General features: G+C 31.0%; 1 protein-coding gene across 7 annotated transcripts in view; it reads right to left on the bottom strand.

The window, feature by feature from the left end:
- The window catches only part of sei (seizure), a 36,514-nt gene extending 11,205 nt beyond the window's left edge, over positions 1-25,309 (bottom strand). For 4 of the 7 annotated variants that reach the window (XM_035095552.1, XM_035095553.1, XM_035095554.1 and 1 more), the window contains exons 1-9: positions 22,982-25,309; positions 19,717-19,947; positions 14,334-14,492; positions 12,101-12,257; positions 10,566-10,785; positions 10,319-10,487; positions 9,888-9,959; positions 8,552-8,676; positions 8,026-8,106 (exon numbers count right to left, since the gene is read on the bottom strand). In XM_035095552.1, the coding sequence (XP_034951443.1) occupies positions 8,026-8,106; positions 8,552-8,676; positions 9,888-9,959; positions 10,319-10,487; positions 10,566-10,785; positions 12,101-12,257; positions 14,334-14,492; positions 19,717-19,947; positions 22,982-23,057 (1,290 nt within the window). In that variant the 5' untranslated portion in view covers positions 23,058-25,309. The remainder of the gene's footprint in view (positions 1-8,025; positions 8,107-8,551; positions 8,677-9,887; positions 9,960-10,318; positions 10,488-10,565; positions 10,786-12,100; positions 12,258-14,333; positions 14,493-19,716; positions 19,948-22,981) is intronic. The other 3 variants (XM_035095549.1, XM_035095550.1, XM_035095551.1) reach the window with 3 other exon arrangements.
- Between the last annotated feature and the right edge of the window lie 2,226 nt (positions 25,310-27,535).

Consider the following 27,535-nt stretch of genomic DNA (forward strand, 5'->3'; position numbering starts at 1 on the left):
TCATCATCATCTTCATGAGTTTCATATTAAAATAAACAGTAAAGATGATATCCTTGTGGAGACTTATTTTTGTAACTTGGTAAATAATACTAGAGGAGCTAAATCAGAGTCAAGCAGTACCTCTCTGGCAGCATAGTTCTTAGAAGAACTCATCCTGGTTGAATTATCCACCATTTAAATGAGCTCATTTGAATTAAACTCTCGAGAAAGGATGATACACTCACTATCCTGCCGACAACGACATTCGTACTGGTTGACGAAGTTACTACGAGGGTGCATAGGTCAGGGCGCACCCTCTATATTACGAGTTGTGACTGCCCCTCTACTCCTTACAGCAATACATCGGTTACTAGCCTCATACCCGGCACATTTTCCACCCTGCTTCAACGTGACACAAGTCGATGAATCTACCCTACTGACACACTCTTTGCTTCGCTTGCATACAAGTCAATAGACTGCAGGAGGAGACATACAAAACGATTAAGATTTAGCGCGGGGAAAAAATAATCACAAATTCGTTGGCTTTGCGTGCAGCAAGTCACGCTGACCTTATTTTCTTTATCGATATTTTTCTCATTTGCTACTTTCTTTACTCTATTTCCATTGGATAATACTCTATTTATTGCTCTATACACTCTTATAAACTATGCTAAATTAATTAATAACACCGATTTTTAATTAAATAATGGATTATTCATTAATTACCGTCGATAAAGTTGATCCAAACTTTTGCTTCTTGCCATTTTTAAAATAATTACGTAAAATTCTTGCTGGCATTCTAATAATCAATGTTAAATGCATTCTCAATATTCAACCGTCAGGAATGGTATAATTTTTTCCAGTTGATGTGTTATTTGTGTTTTGTTTATTTGCAATAAGAGAAAATAGAATATTGGATTATTTCAATATTGACCAATATATTTGCAACAGCATTCTTTTTCTATTTTTTTCACCGACATCCTTCCACTTTGTATCAACAACATCAAAACAACAAAATATTATTTCAATTTATATGGTAAGTCACTTTTTATATCTTATGCATTTACTTTCTTTTTTTGATGCTTAACGAATACTTATATTAAATTTGCATGGGTAAAAAGCTCACTTGCAGAACGACATACGCGAATAAACTAAAACTGAGGACCACGAGTTCATTAAAGCGAGGTCGGCGTCTTGCGATGGTGATCCCTGAGCGTAATAATATCCACGAAAAAAACATTCGCCAGTTGGTGGTGGTATCATGAAAGTTTTCCCTCCTCCTCAAGCCTTTGAGATAATTTTAAAATAGTCTCTATACTACTCTATAGTGTATTTCTATACTTCCAATTTTACCTTGATACACACTCCTTCCTGGTATTTCGTCATCATCTCCATAAATAAACCATCAAATTACTTATAATTACTATCAAAATCCTTTTTTCGTCATTATAGTTCATTATCCTGTCTTATCTTTCCTTTCCAGGATAATAAACGAAAAATTATTCATAAGCTTGGAAAATATTTAAAAGCTTTCCAATTATATTTCTTTTTAGCAAGTTAATGGAAATTTTTCATTCCTTTTTTTCTTTCTAATTTGATGAAAATCAATAGCCACAAGTTGCAGGAAATGAAAAATTTTTTTTTTATCTATTTTGCGAAATACTTGTTCAATAAATATCAAATAATATAATGAAATTTTCATGGAAAAAGTGTTTTTCATTTGCTTTAAAATTTGTTTTGCATTTTTTCTGGTATATTTTTAAATTTAGAAAGAATGCCGGTTGTAAGAAAAACATAATAATTGTATTTATTATTTCTAATGATGTAATAAATATTGAAAGAGATAATAATAAAGTTCATCAAATATTTTTTAATTGCATTTACGTACATATTATTGACAAGGACAATTAAACCATTTTTATAGCCATGGTAGTGGCATATATATTTTATGCAGAAGAATGGAGGATGCATATAGTGGCATATTGGTGGTGAATACATTTCATACGAAAATAGCACGAGAAAATTGTTGATGACAAGAGAAAGAGAGTGAAAAGAAGCAAACGCGTTGGAACTAATTCTTTGGAAAGCTGCTATTAAAAGAAGGGAAAGAAAAAAACGTGACAAATAACAGTGGAGTTAAAAAATTTCCATAATAATCATTTTAAAAAAAAATATTTATATAGAAAAATTGAAGAGAAATGGGCAATTTTATGCAAAACTGTACCTTTATAATTCCTTTTGCATTGGTTAATTATCCAAGAAAATAAAGAACTCGTACATAAATTATATACATAAAACGTCTAATCGATAAATCAATTAATTGACGTACTACTGTAAAGATGATTTACTCATAAGGACATCGTTGAAGATGAAAAACATGATCATCATACATCAGAATTTGACATAATGGATTTATTGAAAAGCAATGCCATCCACTTAAACTGATTATAAAGGATAACTTCAAATTGGTATTATTAAGTGTTGGATAGACTTGTAATGAAATGATCAAAGTTTCTTTGTGATAAAAAGTTTGTTGATAAATTGTTTGAAAGCGATGCTATACACACTAAAAAGTGTAAATATAAAAAGTATTCCAGCACATTTAGAAGTTTGAAAAAAAAGCTGCAATATTTTCTCAGTCATTGAAAGGCTTTATAAATTTTTAAAATAGATGACTCTCGACCCTGAGACCTGTACTCCTGCATCCAGAAAAAGAAGGAACGAATGATCAAGAGACAACAATGATGATGAGTTATAGTACAAGTTTAGCTTTACCTCTTTAGTAACAGCACTCTTGATAGATGCAGGCGCCGTAGGTCCTCCGTTTTCAACTAAGAGGCTCTTAGTACTACCACCTTTAACTCTGACACTACTCCATCTTTGCTTAGATTGTTGCTGAGATGAAGACTCTGGGGGCTCAATAACTATTGGTGTTGGTAATCGTTCGGGATTCCTTAAGGATCCACTTCGATTTGATCTAGAGTATTGGTGTCCAGCAGATCTTGAAGACGTCATGGTACTTGTAGGGCAATCTGCAATGTCGCCTTGTCCCAGAAGGTTCTCCGACATTGCCCGCGGGGACTTGATACACGTCATTGTCGTTGGCACAAACGTGTTTGCCGATGAAACAGACTTGACTAAGAGATTCTTACTCTCTCGTCCCCAAGCTGCCAACTTACGACCTAGAGGATGAGTCAACGATCTTTTGGGCCAACCAATGCTGAAGAAAGTCTCTTTAATTTTCTTCGGACAGTTTCCGGTGTCAGCTATTTCTTCTTCGTCGTCTTCGTCTTCTTCTTCTTCTTTTTTATTCAGTTCACTTGGAGACAAAATATTTTCCTCTTGATCCTGATTGATATTTTCTAAGCGACATTTTCGATTTAATAAAAATGAAGAAGACACTGATGATGAAATTGATGAAGATACAGAAGCTGATGAATAGTTTTTTCGTTTGCATGGAGTGCAAACTGTAGCTGTTGTTGATGCAATGAAAGGATTGTATTCATCTTCATCGGCAAAATAATCTTCTGATGATTGGGAACGTTCTTTAGACTCTCGTTTTTCTACTGACGTTGAACTACTAGATGATGTTGTTGTTGAACTACAATGAGTCTTGATTACCGGAGTATTGTGACCAGTACTAGACCAGGAACTCCAAGTGGAGAACTTTTGAAAATAAATTCGTTTATTTTCTCGTTGTGCGATCTTAACAAGGTCTGAACCGGCCGAGTCACTGGTAGTATCTGATATTGGTCTGCTATGGTACGCAGATGACCTTCCAACTATTCTTTTCCTCCTTATAACAACTGGCGGTGGGAGACGATCGATTTTTTCGATCAAATAACTTGATGTTTCCTGTTGTATGTCTTGTTCACCTTTCTTTCTTACACTTTGAACACTCCAACCCCAATCTTTATCCACCCTCCCCCGCTGCTCCTCGTCGTTTATTTTCTCGTGTAGCTCAATCTTGAATAATTCGCATTTAGTTATCCATAATAGTAATAATGATTCATCTTTTTTACTCTCTTCTTTATTTAATTATTTGATATTTAAGTGTCATTGGACTCTTGTACAGAAATTATTGCGGAAAACTTGAAAGACAGTTGGGTGGTTTCATTTATTATTGCTAAATTGTTTAATTTGTTTATTTTATACGAATCCAATGTATACTTAATTCGTGATTGTTTGCAGGTAATTAAATTTTTTTGTATAACATATAAACCAATAATAATTTATATATGTGAGTATTCACAATAGGATATAATTAACAATTAATAAATTCTTATTGGATGGAACGTATCACCAGTCTCGTGCGTGCAAAGGTATGTTTGCATTACTTAATCAATTATTAGTAATATCATGAATACAAAATTTTAATCAATAAAGGTAGTAATTAACAAACTTTCGCCATATCAGTCTGAAATAATACTTCAAAGGTGCGCAAGACAGATTTAATAAATTTATCTGTCTCGAAGGTTTGTGCGTATTTCAATTAGTTAATTAATTATAATTACAGTTATATTGTTTGTTATTCCCTTATTATTATTTATATTTATTTGGCACAATTTAATGGCAAACTATATTATCAAACCACTCGTATGATAAATAAACGAGTCCACGCGTTAATTTCACTATTTATCACATCAACGTTTCTGTCTTTCATCAATGTTTTTATCACTGACAATTTTTTTCGACGTCTACGACGTCTTCTTACTCTGAATTGTTGTGTTTTCAAACCAGTAAAACTAAGCGACATTGAATGCACTGAATATCTGATGGTGACAAGTCTTGGGAGGAACTTTGAAACTGATGCATCGCGTGAAATCTCCACAATCAACCAATTGATATTAATTAATTTGGCAAAGTAATTAACAATTATTTTAAGTGATGATGATTAATTGTTACCAGACAATTGGTGATAAAGTCATAATAGAAATTAATATTTTCATTGATAGTTGTTGTAGTGAAATAAAAAAATTCACTCATTTTCGTAACGCATTTATAGATGGAGATTATAATGGAAATGCTGATAGTTGTCGATATGAAAGACCACCCCACCCGCTCACACAAATATAAGCTTTTACACGATTTCCACTGGGAGTTTAAATGTTTCTAAAAGAAAACCAAGATTTAGGCTATACTTCTTTTTTAGATATAAACCAAAGTCATTTAATTATAATATATATATATATATAATAAATGTTTTCGTTGAACAAACGCGCAACATAGACTTGTTCCTCGTGCAAACGAGCTACTGCGTCGTTTCCGAGAGTTCCTGAGGACAATCAACACAACCGCCACCTGTGCACCAGGCCCTATTGATTCAGAACAGAAAGAAAGTACTATGATGAAAGGAGTGAAAATGCGCACGCGCACATTTCTGCTCGCTATGACGAATACCAGGGTTCGGTCACAGAACTTGTAAAGAGATTGGGATTTAGGACAACTGCAGAGCTGGATAAGACCTACATTCGTTGAGACTTCAAAAACACTTTAAAATCCAATATATAATCCAACTAAATTTGGCAAAATTATTAGATAAAAATTCGAGAACCAATATCGTCCGGAAAACTATTTTTGACATCCTTTCACTATCAAGATATTATTACGAGACCAATTTCTTTCAAACTTTGCTATCAAAATGTTGACAATATTTTTGAAAAAACATTTTTCTAGAGTAGATAAGCAGCTTATTGTTAATACGACAACTTACCTTTTCTTCTTTTGGCTTACACCTTTCATCTTGCTCCTTTTCAATGTCCTCAACGAGGTCATGAAGAAGTCTAATGTCTTGGGGGCTGGGGGATTCGCCGACCCTACCAGCCCCCCCGTTCATCGCACTGTGAGGCGCCAGTTCACACAGGACACCCCGACTACCTTCACCCACTACTACAACAATATTCTCTTCAACAACCTCACCAGCTGGACCAAATGCTTCCTTCCCAACTCCTTTCTTTTCCACCTCCTCCTCCTCCTCTTCCTCGTCCTCTTCGTCGGAAGACTCTTTTAATTTCCAGACTAGGGACAAACTAGACCAACTATTTCTTTTACTTCCACCCTCAGTCAGCCATTTTTGTTCTTCCTCAGCATCGCTCATTTAAGTTTAATTGTTTATTATAACTATGCTTGTGTTTCACTTTACATCTCCTTTATGATTATCATCATCATCAACTTCATTTTTATTTCAGCGATTATTTTGTTTTAGATTAACTCAATTCAAGATTCTTGATCAACATCTTAGAATTATCTTGATTCAATTCTCTTCTATTCATTCTCACCCTCATTCGATATTCATATCTTACTGCACATTGAATTATCATTTAAAACCAGAAAAGCGGATATAAGAGAAAAATGATCAAAGAATAATTCAAAAAAATTGGTATCGCGTGCTCGATAAGACTGAGTATCGGAAAGAATCATGCAAAACTGAACTGAGCATGAATACTAAACATAGGGTTAATTTAATATGCTATGTAGCCTTTTAAATGATTCATAAAACGAATGAATAAATTTATACAGTGAAATTTCTTATTGAATGCAACAAATGGCTATAATCTAAATATCATTTACCCTAGTATAATAAGAGCTAACTGATTATGTACTTTGTGTCATCGGGATATGGAAAGGTAACAATCAAATAGTACATAAATAGTGCACATTGCAAGGACGTATTTCATTGATCAACCCCATGTGATTCAGCTCGTCACTAGTAGCAACCTACTTGCCACGTATTTTTAATTTTTTTGCATTTTTTGACTTAATGAGTTTCAAGTAACTCTAATGACTTGCTCGAATGATACTTTGCAATAAGTGATTAATCGATTATTTATAAATTTATAAATTTTTTTTGCTTTACTATGTCGACAGTTATAAAAATATTAGGTAATAGGAGATGAATCGATGAAAGACTTGGCATGATTCCCAGAGGTAATGTTACCTCGTTATGATTTATCTGCAACTAATCAGAAGATGCAGAATCCTAAAATGAATTTCATAAATACGTAAATTTTTTTCCCCCTATTTTATGAATGATGCTAATTGAAAAATTCGCATTAAGAATTTTTTACAAAATTTAATTCAATTTTTATGAGGCATAAAAATTTAGCTTAACAAGATTAACACAATCAAAAGTTATTTACATGAATTCAAGATGTATAAAAACACTTGAAAGAAAGGATTATTTTTTATAAATTTTTTTAAATTACTTTTATATCAAGATTAAGAGCTGAGTTGATGAAAATTAAAATTGAAGCTTGAATAAATGAGCAATACAGAAAAAATGGTGAATTGAAGAAAAATAATTGATGGTAAGTGAATTAACAACAATGACATGTATAAACAAGCAAATTTTTATTGATAAATCATACGTGTAAAGATATGTTTAACGAATGTTAGGAGTGATAGGAGAGCAAAACGTTGAATCCTTGGACCAATATCTTCCTTATGAATATTTTCAACTTGATCGTAAGTTGGATGTATCAGTAGAAATTTATTGTCACTTGGTACTATTCTTGATAGACGTAATTTAGGATATTAATCAAAACAGCGCGTTTGGACGGAGACAGAAGATCACGAGTGATAAGTGAGAGACACCGTACGAACCGGTGGACACTGCGACACTGACTATTACGCTTCCTAGCGGAGTTGTTAAGAACCTAACCATCCCTCAGTACCACCCCTTTCAATTTCATGTCCATGCGGTCTAGGTCTATCTTTTGGAGAATTAGATTTTCAACAAACTATTAAAAGTTTCATCAAAGAAGAAGAAATTGCATTTAACTAAGACGATTGAATAATCTATTTTTCACTCCTCCTCTAATATTCTCACATGCTAATTACTATCACATTATATGTCCATCATTTTATCCTCGTTCTTTATGTTCACATTAAAATCAGTCTTCCAGAAGACTGATATTCTACAGCATAAAATGCTTCATTAGTTGGCTATTAGTTATTATAACAAGACTATTTTATAGCTTCGCATAATGAAGACAGTTTACATGATAATTGAAAGAAAACTTATGTTTCAATTAACATTTTACTCACCTGAGCTACTTTCTCGCCCATGTTAGGTGTATGCATGACTCCTTGAAAATATTTTGCTGAGCCGTTGTCCTGGAGCGAAAACTGTGTCACAAAATTATAATTATTAGAATAAGGATAGTTCTGAATACTAAAAAGAAAAATAAATTATTACAGCTTAATTAATTTATGTAGAAAATATGATAAATACTTTTCACTAATTTGCATTGAATTGGCTGTTCTGTTGAGTATGTTTATTGATAATTGAATGATATTTTAAAAAATCAATTAATGTAAAAATAATTATACGTTGATCCATGAGAAGTGTGTAAAGTGAATGAAATAGATGAATAAATAATTGATTACTCGTTTTAATGATTGACCATAAAAAAAGTAAGTAAAAATGATGCCAATGTACAATCGAATCAGATTTCGCTTCTGTCAAATAGACAACGTTTACGCCGCGGGGTCTTATGTCTAAATTTAATTCTCACAGCACACTGGCAAGAATGGTTAAAAAAAGAATGAGCAACTCTGTTAGTTGACTTACTTTGTGTTTGACGGAGTCCGAACCCATTTGACTCAGCGACGGCGATTTTCTTTCCTTTGATGCTCGCCATCTCTGCAAATCACTTTCTGATGCTACTCCGGGAAATACTTTAGAGTGCTTAGTTGCTAGAAAAGAAAAAAATTTATGTGAAGAGATTCCTAGTGCATCGATAAAAAAAATTCATTTTTAATTTCACGCTTTAGTTGTTTTCTACTCTAAAATCACTATATTCCAATGTTGATAGCAAGACTTGAGCAATCACACTCACAAGTCTGATAGATAGAATGTTAATTTGAAAGCCATTTTTAGTGGTGGCCAGTGTTATTGAATTATTTGTAACGAATTTTAAATAATATATAACTATCTATAAGCTGCATCCAGTGTATATTATTAATGTAAGAATGACAACACTTTTACTTTTCAATTTTTATCCTTAAACTAATCTTCAAATCTGATTACAATTTAGAAAAAAATCATCTATAATTGTGATATAAGGTTTTCTTTTTGTTAATCATTGTTTTTTGCAATTTAATTGAGATGATTTTTTTCTTTTCTAAGTAATTAATTTACTAATTCATTATTTAATACAATTCAGAATATATTCAATCAATAGTACATTTAAAAATATTTAAAGCATCAGATGATTTACAATTCAATCCGATAAATGTTTTAACTAATTACATTTTTTTTATCTATGTGTAAACAAACTTTGGATTGAGTTTAAGAATATCCTGTAAAAATATTACCACTCAATTAAATTATAATAATAATAAATAATAATATAAAATTTTGAATAAATATGCCTAATTAACAGTAGTTAATATTTTCTTAATGATAATCTAAAATGGTTATTTTACAATGATTTGTTATTTGTTAAATAATTAAAGTCTATATTATTCAGTGGATAATGATTTATGTTGAAAAGTAGTAATATGTAGGAGAAGAGTCTTGAATGGGTGCAAAAAATATTTTTGCATAGATTAATAAAAGCCTAAAAATAGTAAAAAGCCCTAATCAAGCATAGACAGTAAGTTATTAAAGAATTATTCGAGTTATTATGAAGTAACATGATAGAAAAATGTCCAAGATGATTTTAAATTGAAGACAGTAGTAAAAGCCCTCTGTGGATAGACAAAGCCGATGGTGTAATATATGTGAGTGATTGGTAAGTCAGAGTTCTGTGCAAGCGGCATTCGGCAAGATACCGCAAGCTTTGTCTCGTATTAATGAAAAGCTGTTTTTACGCCCGGGTGGTAGGATTCACTATCCATCCCTCCCTTCAATTGTTTAGCATTTTTTTAAGTATGTTGTTCATTGCTTTTTATCATATTTTTACCTTCCATGAGATTATCAACAGTCGCTGGCCACCGCTCGAGCTCTGGTGCGCGTTCGCATCCTCGACTCGGTACTAAAATATTATTTTATCTCAGCTTTTACATTTTATTTCATTTCAATCGGCATCCTACTTTTTTTATAACCAATCTTTCTACATATTCAATTCATTACAGGTATGATTGTCATTCCAAATATAACAACCAAAACAATTATAACAACATTCTTATCAAAGTATACAGGAGTGGATTTTGATAATAAGCTCAAAGATCAGGCACTAATGATTATATTATCAAGATATATCTATATTGTATTAAAGATAAGGGTTTTTTCATAATCATATTCAATTTATCATACACACATATATTAAATTATGTTTAGATACTTTATCTAAATGATTGATAAGTGAACCTGAACGAAATATTTAATACTTACGAACACTGCACGTAAGACTCCTACAAGGTATTCTAGACACGTCTGACTTAATGATTCGCCTAGAAATGGCATCCAAACTAGCAGCGTGGGAAACGCTTCTCGACGGTCCCTCATTTCCGTTTCCGGGTGAGGAATTCTGACCGTCCCAAATACCGGATTTTGGCGAAACCTAAAAGATAATAGTGCTGAAGAAATGTGCTGACTATCAAGGAGCTGATAAGTAAAAAATTGGCAAGATAATACTAACATCGCTTACACCTTCTGGACTAGCTATTGGAGCAGTAGCAATAGTAGTTGTAGTAGTTGCTCGTCCATTATTCGTCGTTGTCATGCTAGGTGGTAATCCTTGAACACTGTTGCCGACTGGAATTGGCAATGGAAGAGGTGGTCCAGTTGGTGGAGGTGGAGTAACCATTCTTGAAGATCCCCAAGATTCTACCATTGTTGGTGAGCCGCATGTTAATGGACTGCAATTAAAATTTCATTTAATCAAGGAAGCCTTGTATAATTCAAGAGTAATATTACATTTCGCTGAACAAATTTGCTTATACTGATAAAATAATGAATATAGACATGTAAGGTAATGGAGTAATAGGAAAAACAACAGAGTCATAGCAAAATGATCGATAAATGGACGCCATGAGGTCGGAGGTCAGCCGGTCTCTGGATCGCCAAGTGTGTCAGTGTTAGGTCAGAGTTTTACCAATCGATATACATATATGACGTACGGAATTCAAGTTAACTGCAACGCGTAGTTAAAACTTTTTTTGCATATGCTTATTACCAAGAATCAAAATAATGTCCTGAATTCATAGTATAAGCGGCAACTAATTGATGATAAGTAAGCAGAAAAAAAAAATATATAAATAGTCTAAGCAACCTTGATTGAATTGCTTTAGATTTTTTCTTTCTGGGTGACAATTAAATTGATTTGTTTTCCTTTGCGTGTATTTCCTAGTGAACAAGAGACATAGATAAACATTTTTCAACCTTGAAAAAACAACTCATTGTACTATGGATTAGTAACATGAACGAAGAGAGATATATATTAAGTCAGAATTGTAAAATATTTGTCATTTGGTCATTAGAATGTTCTCAAGCATATCCGTTGTGTTAAACTTCAGGGTCTCCATTACTTTCCTGAGGATTGTCGCGTGATTCCTCATGTATATAGCCAAGTGATCCGTGTTCCGTACTTCATGTCGTTGTCAGAGGTTCAGTCTGACGCGACACCAACTAGTTCTACTTGCGTGTCCTTATAGTGATTTGCTCTCTACTGTTCTATATACATCTATTTACTATTGATATATGCATATATTATATATGTTTCTCTATCGTTTCTCTTTTTCTCCCTATTCAACGTGTCTTCGTACCACTATGCTTGGTTTACTCCCACAACTTACTGTGGAGAACACGTTTTTTAATCACAGGGATCTCGTTCAAGTCCCCTTTTGATTTCCCCCGAGTCCTCGCATTCCACGACACGGAAATGTAGATGAGAATATGAAAAAAATAATAAAAGAATGGAAAAAATTAAATGGAAATCATGTAAGCCATATACCTATTTTACCAGAATATTTTATTGTTCAGTAATTTATTATAATGCCTTAATTTTTTCTTGCTAAATTACTTGGAATAATAAAATTAATTTTTTCTACCAACAAAAAAGTATTACTATGTAATGTCAAATCAATACATAGTGTTTTCTAGAACTTTCATTACCTCCATTTGTTTTTATTGTTGTTCTAAAAACAAATTAAGTAATTACTTTTTTTAACTTACCAATTTTCAGAAGCATCCTCGTCTAATGTGGTCCCATCAGCATGTTGTCGGTGTTGAGGCACTGTTGATGCTGCTCGAGGTCGACTTCTAATTCTAGAAGTACCAACCATTCCAGTCCTGGACAATCCAGCTCGGAATGATGCCCTGGCCCTATCGACTGTTCCAGTCAATGTCATTGAATACTCATTAGTACTTGTTAGTCATCCAACTAAATTTTTTATAATATGTTAATTCTTTTATACAATAAATTACATATAAAACAGTCAAGCATAGTTGAATCAGCTACTAATAATGAACAGTATAGTTATTTTTATGTCAAAAATTAATTATAATTTTTATATATATTTTTTCATCTTCTTTATTTAAGTTTTAGAATTTTTAATTAAAATGCTGTTAGTGTAGAGGGAAAAGAAGACATTTACTGTATTGAAGAAAAACTACTTTGATTTATTTAAAGTTGGCTGTTGTTTAATGAATTAAATCATTTTCAGTATCTTCCTATCAAGTTAACTAGGGCATAACTGTAGCAAGTTGAATAAGCAGCATTTTACAAAACTTTTTGTAATGAAAGTTGATAGCATAATAATTTGCAATGACAACTAATAGAAACGAAATCCAATGTTTGTTAATTTATTGAAGATTTAAAATAAAAAAAATTAATTATACAAATTGTCTCTTAAAAATATACTACTTTATAAACGAAAACAATTCTGTTTTAAATTAATGTAAAAGGTATTTGAATAATTTATGTATTTAGTACTTTTCACGTTCCGGATTAATGAAAAAATTAATCAGAAATATTTTTAAGAATTTATGTTGCATTAATTTTTTAAATTTATATTTTAATAAAATTAAATAGTAAAATTTTTAAATGATATAGTAAATCAGATTTTTTTGACCTATTTAATATCCCGGAAATATTATCTGGGCCACTGTGAGTTTTTTTTATTGGATAGACACCTAAAAAAGTTAAAAGCAATCATTTTTTTAGTATTTTTAAGACAGTTTATAATATTTTCATATCATAAAATTGCTATTTGAATCATATTGCATTTAATGCAAAAATAAACCAGATTTTTATTTTAAAAAAGTGGCCCAGTTAACCCACCCTCACTTAGATTGTAGATTGAACAAAAGAAAATTATTTATAGATTATTTACAGCCATTACTTTAAAACTATCTCTGGTATTTTCCTGGAATTTTATTAATTAAAAATCAAAGCATCCTGATGTTATCAATATGTAAATTTTCTTTAATTTGTCTGCAAAAATTTAATTTCTATAAGACTATCAATCAAATTTAATTCTCTATCAGAAAAATGATTAAATAAATAGAAAATATTATAATTGAACAAGAAATTTCTTCAATAAAAATTGAAAATGGAATAATGTATTATTAATTATTCATTTATTTTTCCTCACGATATTCTATCAGTTACATATTTTTACTTGTAAAACATTCCTCTCAAGGCCTAGTATACTTTTGAATAAAATATTTATATTCTAATAAAAAAAAACAAAATGACAATAATGCAAGAAGTTTATTAGACGTTTTTATTGCAGGTAAGATAAAACAAGGAGAAATGATAAAATTTCAACCATAGACGGTCTGTGAACATGAATCAATGGTAGCAATGGAGATATACGTGTGTACGAATGACAGTTGTCGACAAGCAGGGAACCTAGGAGCCGCGTCGACGTCGGCGACGACGACTACGACTGTAACATTTATTACCAGGTCAGGGTTAACAGTTTAGACGCGTTTACAGGCTAACCAGCCACTGCTGCGGCGTCCTCTAAAAATAGTCTGGCGTGTGCGAACGAATACTCCAGATACAAAACGCGATGTGCAATGATGTTGACGTGTCTTTCTCTTATTCTATATTTTTTTTACACCTTTCCTATGTTGCTCGTGGCCTTGTTTGTATTTGAACAATTGACAACAAACCCGAGCAACTCGTATGACAATAGTATAAACGGTTCATTATGCGGCAGAATGCAACTTTGACTTGACTGTTATGTTAATCAAAAAAAAACAACCCATTTGTCTCAACATTTTAAGAGTCTCTCTGAAATTTTAAGTTAATTGACGTGATGAGTTTTGTGTTTAGTAAGAAAAAAAAAGAGATTTTTTAATTAAATTTCAACTTATTTAGTATTTAATTAAACTTATGAATAATTTTGAAGTTGATTCTTTTTAAGGTATGAATGAAAGATCAAAATATAGTACTTACATCGTGTAGCAAGTCTATTATTGGCAGGACTAGGCGTAGGAACAGCTGGGGGAGGTGGCGGTTGAGAGCTAAGATCTTCAAAGTTGATAATTTGCAAACAGATATCATCCACCTCGCTTCTTATTGGCGCAATGACCTCGCTGCATAAAAACTTGGTGCCTGAAAAGTTTATATCATTCAATAGAGATTGTATTTCAATGACAATTGGCAGTTATTCACTTTTTATCAACCATGATAGAACACATTTTTCAACCCTTGTCAATTTTTTAAATCAACTATCAAATATTACATTAAAAGCAAATTTGTTATTTTAATTAAAAATATATAAAAATGATTGAATTGTTTGGATTAAACCATATTTGAAAAAGCAATTAATTTCTTTTTTAGGAATAAAAATAATTTCTATCATTGAAATTAATTATTTTTTTCAGCACAATAAATTATTTAGTTATTTCATTCCATTGGTTACTAAACTAATGATTTTGGAACTCGTGAACCTTACTCGAGCTTTTTCTGATACTTGATCAAGGAAAATAAGCAATATCTCTTTACCGATCACTGAATATCAATACTAAACTAAATTGTCTTGATGGAAAATAATTTATATATTTATATATGTATATATCAAGTGGAATCGATAAAAAAAGAATGAAAAAGGATGACCTTAATTCTTTAACTATTTCATTTCTTTTTATTGATCTCAAAGATACTTTCTCTGCAGATTATTTACGCTGGCAAATCACGAATGCCCTTAACTCCTAATTTCTGAACCACAACCATTCACAAAGAAATCTATAATGGGATTTTGATAACTAATAATAATGATAATAAAGTAATAATAAGTATGACAAAAATAATAAAGTTTATACTGTAAATTAACTAAGTAAATAATAGATGCAATAATGTCAACCTAAGGAGTTAAATTAGTTACAAAAGAATTGATTGCATTGCGACAGTTGTTACGGAGAGTTGTAGAAAAGTGCATTATTTCCAAGGGTAATAAAAGGGACACGAGAGTAGTGAGAAAGTAGGGTGAACGCACCTTTTACCAGTAGGAGGTTCTAGAGCGAGGGAAATAGGTGCAGGGAGGCTGTGTGGAAGGCTAGGTAGGTAGACGTGCATCGATCCGAAAAGAGGGTGCTTGCGCTGGAACTCAGTGTCGACGCCCAAGACTATAGGTATTATACCAGACCGATATTATTCCTTTCTCTCTAGCTCTCTTTACACCAAGCAACATGGTTAATCGAAACTGGAGTCAATTTAATTGATTAACTTCATATGATACGGATATGCTTCTCTATTTCATATCCTTTTTTCACAATATGCTCATTTATCATTTCATTTCCAACAATTACCTCAACTTGACATTCTATCATGTAAGTTAGTTTTTTTTTATTTGTATTGTACTTAATATTATCAATTCTGTTTTTTATTTTACTTTTATTGATGTTTATTTCTACTGAATGTACCAATGTTTTCTTGTGAACATAAAGACATTATTTTTGTAGCTTCTGCAGTAAATGAATATGTAATGATTCCAACTGTTTCAAATTGATGAAATCTGCAGTGTCTTGTTTAGTTTAGTAGTAGAACAATCATTAAATAACTTTTTGTAACTATATTTTTAATCAATAATTTTTGCAATAAATGGTTCACATTTTAAAATGAAAAAATTCATATTTATTTATTCAATGATATAAGTATTTGTCGTCTTTGCTGAAAGTTTTTTCTGCATTGCAGTGTACGAAATTTATAGTCGACAAAAGTGTTGAACAATCTAACCGGTAAGATGCTTAATTCAACAATCGTATGACCTTATTAAAAAGCCTGAGAGTTCGATTGGCTCTCAATTACACTGCTGTTAAAATTTTTTATTGTTGGATTTTTTCCAATGATTTAATTGAATTTCACAGATATTGTGAATTTATTTTCTATTTTCTCAATTTTCAAATTTAATAAGAAAAACATCTATACAATATCCTTGATCAATAATCCTCTCAATAGTCTACGTATATAAAACTAATAAATTATTATTTATTTATTCATAAATAAAAAATTCTTTACTCCAGCAAAAAACTTCACTGTAGGAAAAGTTTTTTCTTCACTGCAGTGAATGAAAATCTATAACTTGAAAAGGTGTAGATTGATGTAACCTGCAAGATGCTTAATTCAACAATTGTATGATCACGAAATGACTGGTAAATATTTTGGCAAATGTCCAATGCGGCATCTACAAAAATACATTCGTAGTATCTAAATTGAAGAGTGCGTGGGATGAGTGCCAGGTAAACCTGGCATTACTCGATGATAATCATCATCATCAGCATCATCATGGTAGATAAACGACAGAGACAGAGAGGTATGACACCTTGGAGGAAAGGATAGATAGATAAAATAAAAGCTGAAGATGAAGATGATGAAGAAATAAGAGGTCACGATTGCTGCGTGGATGAAACTAAATGAGCCGACTAGTGGTTAGTAGTTTGGGTCAACGGCTGCTTCCCCAATTGGTCGATGACGCTACTCTCGGCCTCGTGACGTCACTCCCACGTGAGTGCATTGCCCTAGTGACGTGTAGTACGCCGCGACGATGAGGTGTGCTTTAAGCCAAGCCGAGGCTTCAAAATAACAGACGCGCGTGTGGCCTCCTTTCCAATTGTGTTACTAAGCTTTTCCCACATCTCCTCTTCATCATTGTGCTTTTCTCAGCTTTATATTCACTTCTTTCACTCTTTTCAACTTTTATTCTCGTCAAAAACCATCTTGACTATTCATACCGTTCATTCTAACCTCTGTAAATAAATAGTTAATGATAAATAGCTGCTAAAAAAATGATCCGATCATATTGGATTTTTGATTATTTTCTTCTGTACGTCTGCTTTTTTTTATTAATTACAATTACAGATGTACCAGTTCAGGGAAAGAAGATTAATTTTAAGATACCAGTTGCTTAAATAATCCTCGATGTTATGTTATATCATAAGCCGATTTTTCGTTGCTTTTTTTTGCTCTCTAGATTTATTATTGGCATTTGCCAAGTGGCCAATAAATTTGATTTAAATCGCCAATAAAATAAAATAGTTTAAAAATTATGATAATGAGTATAGAAAATTGAAGATTGAATTTTTTCAAGTAAATCAGAGTGCCAAGTTACACAAAGAGGCTGTTTCTCTTCAGTAAATCGATTAATTTAAATAATATTTATTTTTAATGCTTTTATAATTTTTATAAAATATTTTGATGACAGTTGAGATTTGATTTAATTTTTATCACTATCATAGACAAATATTTTTTGAATTCAAATCTGCAAATTTAATCATATTCTTTAGAGTCTATGAATATTAATAATTGACTAGAGTGAATAACACTTCATACACTGGTAACATTTCCATTATTATTTTTTAGTAATCAAAACCTTTTGAAAATAATGATGAAATTTTATTAAATTTTTTTTTATTGATGTCAAATGAATTAAAGATTTGATTATTTTTATTTATTCAATAGCTGGAAGATAAAAAAATAATTGTTTGTATAACAAATTGAACAAACATCGTCATCATAAATGCATTTCAAAAATGTATGTCTAAACCTACATAAAAACATTCAGTTTTATATACATCCAAATAAATTGATATTTTTTTAAAAGATATCAGATAACTAAAATTAGTGGATTTATTTACATATGTCATATTGAATAAAACACAATTAATTCAACGGATTAAAAATTACAATTTGTACAGCTGTTCACCAGCTATCATTGGACACTATTGTCTGATTAATTATACTTTCAATGGATTATCAAAAAGAGGCTTAGCTAAAAAAGGTATTTGCTGAATAATTAACTTTTCTTTTAAATAGTCTTATACTCTAAAGTACTATAGGATTTAAGATTATATCTTATTGATTGAAGGATATTACATAGCTGATATTTAGGATATCAAAAAGTCAGCAACTTTTATATACATTAAATTGTGTGTGAAATATAGATTTGAGTGAGGAAAAAATGTAAAATATTCCACTTATCATATAGACAACTGTACACTATAATTCATTCAACACATGCGCGTAGCTCATGAAGTTATAAGTACCACCACCTGTATCACAGTCTAGTACATTGTGTGGTTATGCTATTGAATCAAGATGCAAAGAAATTTACGACTAAATTGCTCTGAACAGAAAGCATCACAAGGCATTAAGAAAAGTTACAGGTGGCTGATGTTTTCAACAAATAAATTAACAAAAATGTTTATAAAATTCATTTTCTCTAGTCTTATGACTGTTTATTTGAGTAAACGAACTAAACAGTACTTTTATGAAGAAAATAAAAGGAATAAAAGCTTAGTAATCTTGTTCAAAGAAAATTGGAGCACATAAAACGACTTGTGAAGTCATTTGTTTAGGGATTACTCTAAATAAATGATCAGTCGTAGCTATAGCGGAAATGTATACACCAAATGTTAAAAGGGATAAGGAAAAATAGGTTTAATACGTATAATAGAGGAGGAAATATTTTTTTTTCAAATTCTGAGTGAAGATATAAAAAAGGCATCATAGGTCAAGACATATAATAATGAACGCTACGACTAGTGGACAAAAGACAGGAGGTGGTTTGCAGACTACCTACATGACTGTGATAAATTATCCAGTAGTGACTATCGATCTTTGACGCTCCTAAGGTCACCTACTACGGTAGAAATTTAATAGCGTGATTTGATGATCAATTAGAACCATTATTTCACTTATTATCGATTAATAAATCAGACTATTATACAGTTAAATTGAATTGATAATTATTTTAAATTGCTTTTAGCACAGTTTATGTTCTGCAATATTTTGTTTTTATGGAAACTAAAAACTTCCCACATTCATTTTTAATCTTGATTATGTTAAAATAAATAATAGTAATTTTCAAAAAATTAAAGCTTATTCCGTGTTTTTGAAAAACTTTACGTAAAAACTCCAATTTATGAAAAGCTTTCTTTTTTTTTTGTAAAAAACAATTCATGTGCAGATTTTTTGTTAGGTTTTTTTTAGACTTTTTTTTAAAAACCTGAAATTAAATTGAAAAATTATTGAACGAAAAAACACTGGTTAACGAGTTTTAATTTTATATGTCTTTTTTAATTTATCTTTTATAAATTCTCTAAAACCGAGATTAATAAAATTAATTAATTTAAATATTTTTAATTTTCTTAATTTTTATTTTGATTGAAAAAAAAACTCAGAGAAAATGTAATAACAGAGCATCCACTATTTTACCATCAAAAATGAAACTAAAATTGTTGTTCTTAAGAGTTTTAAAATAAAAGCAAGTCTGAGCTAATGACTGTTTTTACTACTGTAGCCTGATAAATGAATGAAGTTTTAATACCAAATAACTCACCATCTTTTCTGTAGTAAAGAATTTCGAAATGCTTCTCGACACCTGCAAGCAGTGCATCCCGCAAAGCAGCAATTGCATGAGGTGAGGTCATTGGACCATGAAGAAAGTCGCAAACTGCTGGGCGTTGCATCACTTCCGCCCTCGAAAAGCCTGTAAGCCGGCAAAATCCATCTGAGCAGTATATTATGTGACATAGTCCTTGTTGAGCGTTTGCTACCAAAAAACTTCTATCTGTAATGTGAAAAATATTCAATATCAATACATGATCTAAGTTGATATAAGCAATATAAATACTGAGGTGTTTCATTTATTCCTAATGATATATGGGCAACATGTAATACTTGACACATTAAATTGTATACAATTTCCTGTATTTAACTGGACTTGGAAGTGGCCAATACGACCTTCGTCCTAAATGCGTCGCCGATGTAGCCAGTTAGCACCACGTGGTGTAGTTCATAAAATATTTTCGTAACATTTTTAATGACCGTCTGGTTTTAATACCTAAAGACTACATTTCGTCATGAAAAGTTGTTGAGAAAATATCTATATTTTTTTTTACAGTTTCTAGTATTTAAAAATGATACACAAAATATGTCCTTCAAATCTCCAAATACACCCAGCTTCTATATTTACTTGAAATCGTGGATATATAAATATAACACTCGGTGAATTGAAAAAGAAAATAACGTAGAAAGCGGAAGTGCACTAATGTTCTTGATTCTTGAAGAAAATAAAATTCTTGGGATTACAAATTTATACGAAATATTATTAATAAGAAAACACATATGCGACTGTAAATAAAGTGTTTATTCAAATGATGAATTTCAAATGAATTGCATCTAATCTACGCAGTATTTGTAATTTTTCAAGAATTAACTTCTTTCAAAGTATCACATGAGATGTAAAAATAAATAAACTCTTGACAAATACTTTAATCTTCGCAGTTCGCAGTATGTGGACTCACCAGGAGATCTTTGTTATTTATACGTTCTTTTGTCAGTTAATAATTTGGTATATATTTATTCGTATATAGACAAGGAGTTGGTTATAACTGAAAGATGATTGATGAAGTGGTTATTCCCCGAGGAAGATGGCAACAAACCAATGAATCTATACTACTAGGGAATATGTTTTATCTATTGAACTGAAAGACAGACGTTGCGGAAGAAGTTGAAATGAAATTTAAAAATGTTGGCTTATAGCCAAACTCGTCAGAATGCATGGATAAATTTATCGTGGTGAGCCGCAAAATGAGCTCTTATACTAGGACATTTGTATCAGTTTCCGTTGCAGATTCCCGATGGCTATGGTCCGTCAACTCGAGATAACAATGAAAAAAAAATAGATACAACATAAGGGCAGATGAACCCCTAAAAGCCCAGATAAAAAAAAAACAATAGACTACATGGAGAGAAAATTCTGGTAACTTTGTACTGATTTTTTTTTATCTTTTTTACGGTAACATAATGGACAGAAATAAATTTTTTTTTATTTACAACAAAATTTGGAAGCTGCTTTTAGTTAAAAAATTCTATATTATTCATATAATGTTAATTAAATTAAAATTCACTCTCATAAATAATAATAATAATAATACAAGAGAAAATAAAATGATAAAACAAATTGTTTTCCCTTATTTGTCTATTGGAGAATATAAGAGACAACTATTAATTAAGGTATGTAAATTTCTTCAGTTACACAGACCCTGAATAAGACGGTCAAAGTCACGGTAAGCATTATGTGTTTTGAATAAGGAATAAAAAATATTATTAATCGTAATAATAAAAAGTGGGTCGCACAATTTATAGAGAATAAGCGTGTTGAGTATCCCGAGGTCACGTTTAGCCATCACGATGCGGGAAATGATGCGGATATGAAGCTACGAATTTTGACTATACCATCTAAATATCCAGGAAGTAGTAAAATAGATATTTATGCAAAGTATTCACAAAATTTAAGACTAATCAAGTAAGATATTTGCAGCGCCAAGGTGTGCTTATGCTAATGATGACCTATTGCCTATATACATTTGTCTAAATACCACGAACTTGGACCATACCAGTGAAATTCATACTTTTTTTACTTGAAACTCACGTTAGAATTTGAAATTTAAAGTAGGCTGAAATTTAAAAATAATATTTCCCACTTTAAGCTATTGAGTGTGGTCTATAAAAAAAATTATCTATGATAGATCTCAATGGCATCTAATTGGGCAGAAATGTCAGATTAGAAGCCAGAAGGCTTGATAGACACTCAGAGGTGAATGTTACAAATGGTAAGAGATAAAAAGAAAAAAAGGAGGGCGATTGTCATTTAACGAAAAATTCAAAGTCAAAGAAGAAGAAGAAGAAGAATAAGAAATAGATGACATACATACATAGTTTTTTTTTATATTAAATAAATTGATATTACTATTATACGGTTTCCTTTAAAATCTATTTGTCTGTCAATTACGATTAATATCCCTGAAATAATCCGGCTCAATACACATCACTTTGATTATAAAATTTTTCCATCTAACTGCAGGTGTTGCAAATGATTGAATAGTCTGCTTATTGTCAGATTATATCAGACAATCATGTCAATAGCATAATTTCATTAAAAAAATATTTTTACAAATTTTTTCCAAATCATCAATCAATTACGGTTGATTAACTCTAACGTATTGATCTTTACACGACATTAGCTCTACTTTTCTTGATAATCTGTTGAACCAGTCCATACTTTTATTCTCCATTTCTTTTGTAATCGCTCATTGACTCATGACATTTCTCTATATTCTTGAAACAACAAAACAGGCCGAGACAACGACACGCGATGCGTTAATATTACTTTCATTACTTCGATTTTATCGATATTTCATTGATATTAATACTCGATGATTTCCATAATAAGCAGTCATTTTTGTTATTAACTGAATTAGAGGAATTTATATAAAATTATGAAAATCAGTTCAAGGTTGCGATTTAGCAGTTATATCCTTGAATTTATCATAACACAATCTATCAAGATAAAATAAAATTGATTATAAGATTATAATATAATTTGAATAAACCCATATGTAATAATTATATGAAACATATACATATGTAATAATGAGAATTGAAAAATCTCTACGCAAAAATTATATCTAAAAAGAAAGGAATCTCCACCAAGGTGTTCCGTCATTTTAATAATATAAGCTAAGAGCATGATAGTAGGAGATAAACAGTCTTTTTCTGGCACACCCTGGTGTGTTTATATCATAAAAAAATAACATTACCATGAGTATCAAATTTTCTAATGATGGTTTCGATGATGGTGGTCCTCGGTGCGACATGGCCCCGTCTGACAGGCATCTCAAATGATTCGCGTCCTTTTTATAAGGACTACTACGTACTCTGGACTGTGAAACAATGGAACCTTCTTGATGAAGATCAATTGGATGTAGAAAAAAATCAATGACTTAATTAACACTTCAGCTATAGCACTAAAAAACACTTAATCGCACTGTAAGAAGTTAAATGTATAATTTTTCTTGTAAAAAAAGCACAGCACAAATTGAGCATATAATTACATCGCACAGTTGTTTAAATACACTTTTCTCTTCCATTTTTTTCTCTTTCTTATAAATATTTCGACATCAAGTTCTTGTTTTATTTAAACAGTGTATAAAAGATACGCAATAGATCGATCTACCGAATAACATGAATATAATTTAAGTATCAAGCTTTTAATGACAACGCTTAGCTAAAGGCCGATGTGAATGCGTGTATTGGCGTGTAAATGCTTCTCAGAGTATAGCCAACTCACTAGTGGCTACTTCGAAAAGCGTGACGGGGAATTTTGGTGTTTCGTTGCCAAGATTTTAAAACGACTTTAACCTACTCTTTTTGTATCAGAGAAATACGAAAAAAGCCGCACATTTATATATAGAAAATAAAGAACTGGAGAAAATATAATAAATATATAATAAATCTATTCGTGTGATTCTGTGAAATTTTAACACTGAATTATATATGTCTGCAGTCTCGTTAGCTTTAGTTTTTGCTCAATTCAATTTTACGTCAAATATTTAATAATCAATTTGTTGATGATTTTCTGAGACTTGAAGAATGTTCAGTTATTCTATTTATCATTATATATGTTCTATTTTTTCTCGACTTGATCTTATACTAATCAACTCTTTGCTGCTTTCTGGCTCATCTGCTGATTGCTTTACTACATTTATTTGATGGCAGAATTACGAGTATCTAACTAACTGCCATTTTATTAGCGTATTTCCGTGCTATTGATTGATATTATTCCTGAAGAGGAGATAAATGCACCGAGTGATTGTCAACTATTATCATTCAGTCGTCGCTGAGACTCTGCATGTGAGTCCCTAGATGAACTCTGAAGGCATTTTTGGAATTTTTCTCATCTTCATTATCCTTTTTTAACACTGACAATAATTCGATCCAATTGCATAAAGATTTTTTGCTGTACTCACACCCGCTCAAAGTTTCTAAATGACTGTTGACATTGTTGTAATAATCAATGTTATTATCATAATAATAATTGTAGTTGTTGATGTCGTAAATAAACATTACAATAACTTGTTTCGTCATTTTTTTTCTATTTTTTTCTAAATATCCTCCACTTGGTTGTCGTTAAACTTCGTTGCACAGAGCTCTAAAATTATTAACAAGCTAAGTACGTCGTAATAACGTTGATCAAGATTTAAATAAACATTAAGCATATTAAAAACAATACGGACGAGTAGCGAGTAAACGACTAACCTGATGTGAAGGCACGTGTTGGCATGTTTTAATTAAATTTTTGTTTATTACGAATAACTTGAAATTTTTATTTTTCTCCTTACTCTACAATATTTTAGTTCATTTAGTTGCCGAATAAGAATTAACGGCAACCACTAGGAGTCTTGATGTCTCTCAGTAACTATTTAGTAATGGTAATAGAAGAAGTAGTAGTTGGTCAGCTGTGCATTCTATGATCGGCAGCTCTCGTGGCTCAGGGACACTTATTTTTGTACTTCATTTTCACCACCATCAACTACCAGTCGCTTTATTAAAATATGAATGTCGAGAAATTTTCCATCATCTCCTTCATTTTAAATTACACCTGTACACCAAATTAATCAACAACTTTCGTTCAATGTCGCATACAAATTCTTCTTCAACCTTGTCCAAGCTTATCAACTACTTGCCAAACTCATCGAATGAGTGATCTGTTACATATCTAGCTCTTTCTATCCTTAAGGTAAAAGATAAAAGTTGAAAAATGTTTTTCCAATAATTAGTCAAAATGAAATGTCAACACAAACACCGTTGATTATTACTACAACAAAAGGGTAGTTTCCAATCAGTTATACCGGCTGTAAAGGAATTCAGCTCCTTCGCACTTTACTATAAAAAGGCAGACTAATTTTTGGTTAGTTCAACAATGGTAATAAGCCAAGTTTCTGATTTTCTCTATTCAACTAATGAAAGATGATTATAATTAATAATTACACGTTGGATATAACATCTTTAACGTAGTATTAACCGTTAAAATATAACAGAAAATGTCGAGGTAAAAAACACGCGACCACCCGACACGTCTCTTTCAACGGCGACACCACGAACGACACAATGAACGCCAGGGCAAGAAAGCGCGAGAAGTTTATACGCGTGCGCGCTCATCCCTACTTTATCAGACTACGACCAAAGTGAGAGAGAGAGAGACTAACAATTTGCCAACTAAACATGTCACTATACTATTAAAACAATAAACCAACATCCATACCTGTTCTCACTGATAATATTGATAAAAATTCACGGCAATTAATGCATCTTACATTATTCTATTTTCAATTTATTATTTTTATATAGATCACTCACGGTGTTTTTTCCCCTCAAATCTTTTAAATGTAAAGCTTCGTAAAGTCGATGCAACACTGTCTCACTGTGTTTACGTCTTAAAAATAAATTAACGACAAAAAACCAGCTGTTATGATAGTTGAGCCGGATTATTCTATGTAGTGGATTTGATGTATATAATATATAGATATACATACAGAATAACATTGTAGAAGTTTGAGGGAAAGTAGTAAATAAGTTTTAATAAAAGCTCAAACTTATATCTAAAACTTTTATATAATGAAGAAAATAATTTTTTCTTCATTATATGAAGTGAGTAATTCCTCCCTATTTTCTTTACCACAATTGCAAGAAATAAAAAATATTTTATGAGTAATGGTTTTATTCATTAGTTTGAAACTTGTACATATTTAAATTTTATAAAATGATTCAGCTTTTCATTAAACTTCAATCGAATCTAAAAATTTATTTGATACTGTCAAAAAACGAAGTCTTATTTATTTAATTATTTCTCAGTGTATGCAATATTTATAATAAATTTATATTTATTCTTTTCTTGGCATAACAACAAAAAACTTTTTGTAACGAAATACTTTAATTCAGTATTCAATAATAAAGTCCTAAATTGAAACTTCAACGTGCACAATTTATATCCATTCTACTTTATACTTTTTTTATAATGTTGCAGTAATATAAAGAGTTATGATAAAAAATAACCTGGAAATCATCAATTGATAAAAGGCAAAAGTAGAAGCAGGGTTACAAGAGATAACTGTAACTATTAACTTTTACGATGCCGGAAATATTTTATCGAGCCAGTGAAAATAAATCCCAAGTTCGTTCGTGGTCATTTGGAATAATTCGAGATATTAATTCTAAAAAGAAATAAATAAATTTTTGATCAACATTTATTTTGTGTTTTTCTTATTACGTTAATATATTGTAGAATAATTATTGCCAATTTGTCATCAGGTTCATCAATAATACCTCAATTAATGATTCAGTAATGTATTGGAATATTACCTAAATGTAAAGATAATGAATTCCAACACAATCAACTTTGAATTATTATATAAAACACTGTTAACCCACTTATAATATCATAACAATCTAGTTTGATTTATTGAATATTAATGTCCTCGAGAATATTAATGTGTGATTATTTTCCAGTTTAAACGTTAGAAGAACGTGAACATTGGCTGCCATCCTACTTTATTATCCCAACCATTATAATGACGTTGGCTTGAGAGTTTAAAACTGCATACGAAATGCGATGTATTGTAGTGGGTTATCGCGTGAGTTGGTTAGGTCGTCAAGTACGATCAGACAGTGCCGTCCTTTTAATTTTACATTCCGCACGACATTTTCCAAGTTAATTGCATGCTGATGACTGGCATTGGATTACACACGTATACAATCAATATGATGACTAACAAAAAACTATTGCAATTGATTATAATTTTCCTTTTAACTGTTATATCATTATACTTGTGTTATCACTCTTCATTTTTTTCTTTATACATAACCTGCTTCAAATAATTAACTCTTTGAAATAATGAAGTTTTTACTGAACAATGGCGATAAATGACGGTAGATATTTATTGTATTTTTTGTTGTAAAATTAATAGTTTTTGTTAAAATTTATGACAAAAACGTGGATGAAATGGTTATAAACGGAAAGTACATGGCTGTAAATTAATATAATTTACCTGAATTTACTTTAAAATATTTTAATACACCTGTCATTATTTGACAACAAATTCAAATATTTGAGAACTGCAACATCGATCAATTAACAAATCTGCTTTTGTGTAATTAATACTATCATTTTAATATAGATGGCATAGTCATTTTTATTTTTTCTACATTATCGGGTAACAATATATTGTCATCTGTCGATAACGTAGAAAAACGAATAATGATGGATGTGTTCAGATTTTTGATAAAATTTTCCACGGGGTTCACGAGACCTTGTC

This window comes from Chelonus insularis, unplaced genomic scaffold, assembly GCF_013357705.1.
Source record: "Chelonus insularis isolate UGA/USDA-ARS -01 unplaced genomic scaffold, ASM1335770v1 contig_135_pilon, whole genome shotgun sequence".
NCBI classification, from domain to species: domain Eukaryota; kingdom Metazoa; phylum Arthropoda; class Insecta; order Hymenoptera; family Braconidae; genus Chelonus; species Chelonus insularis.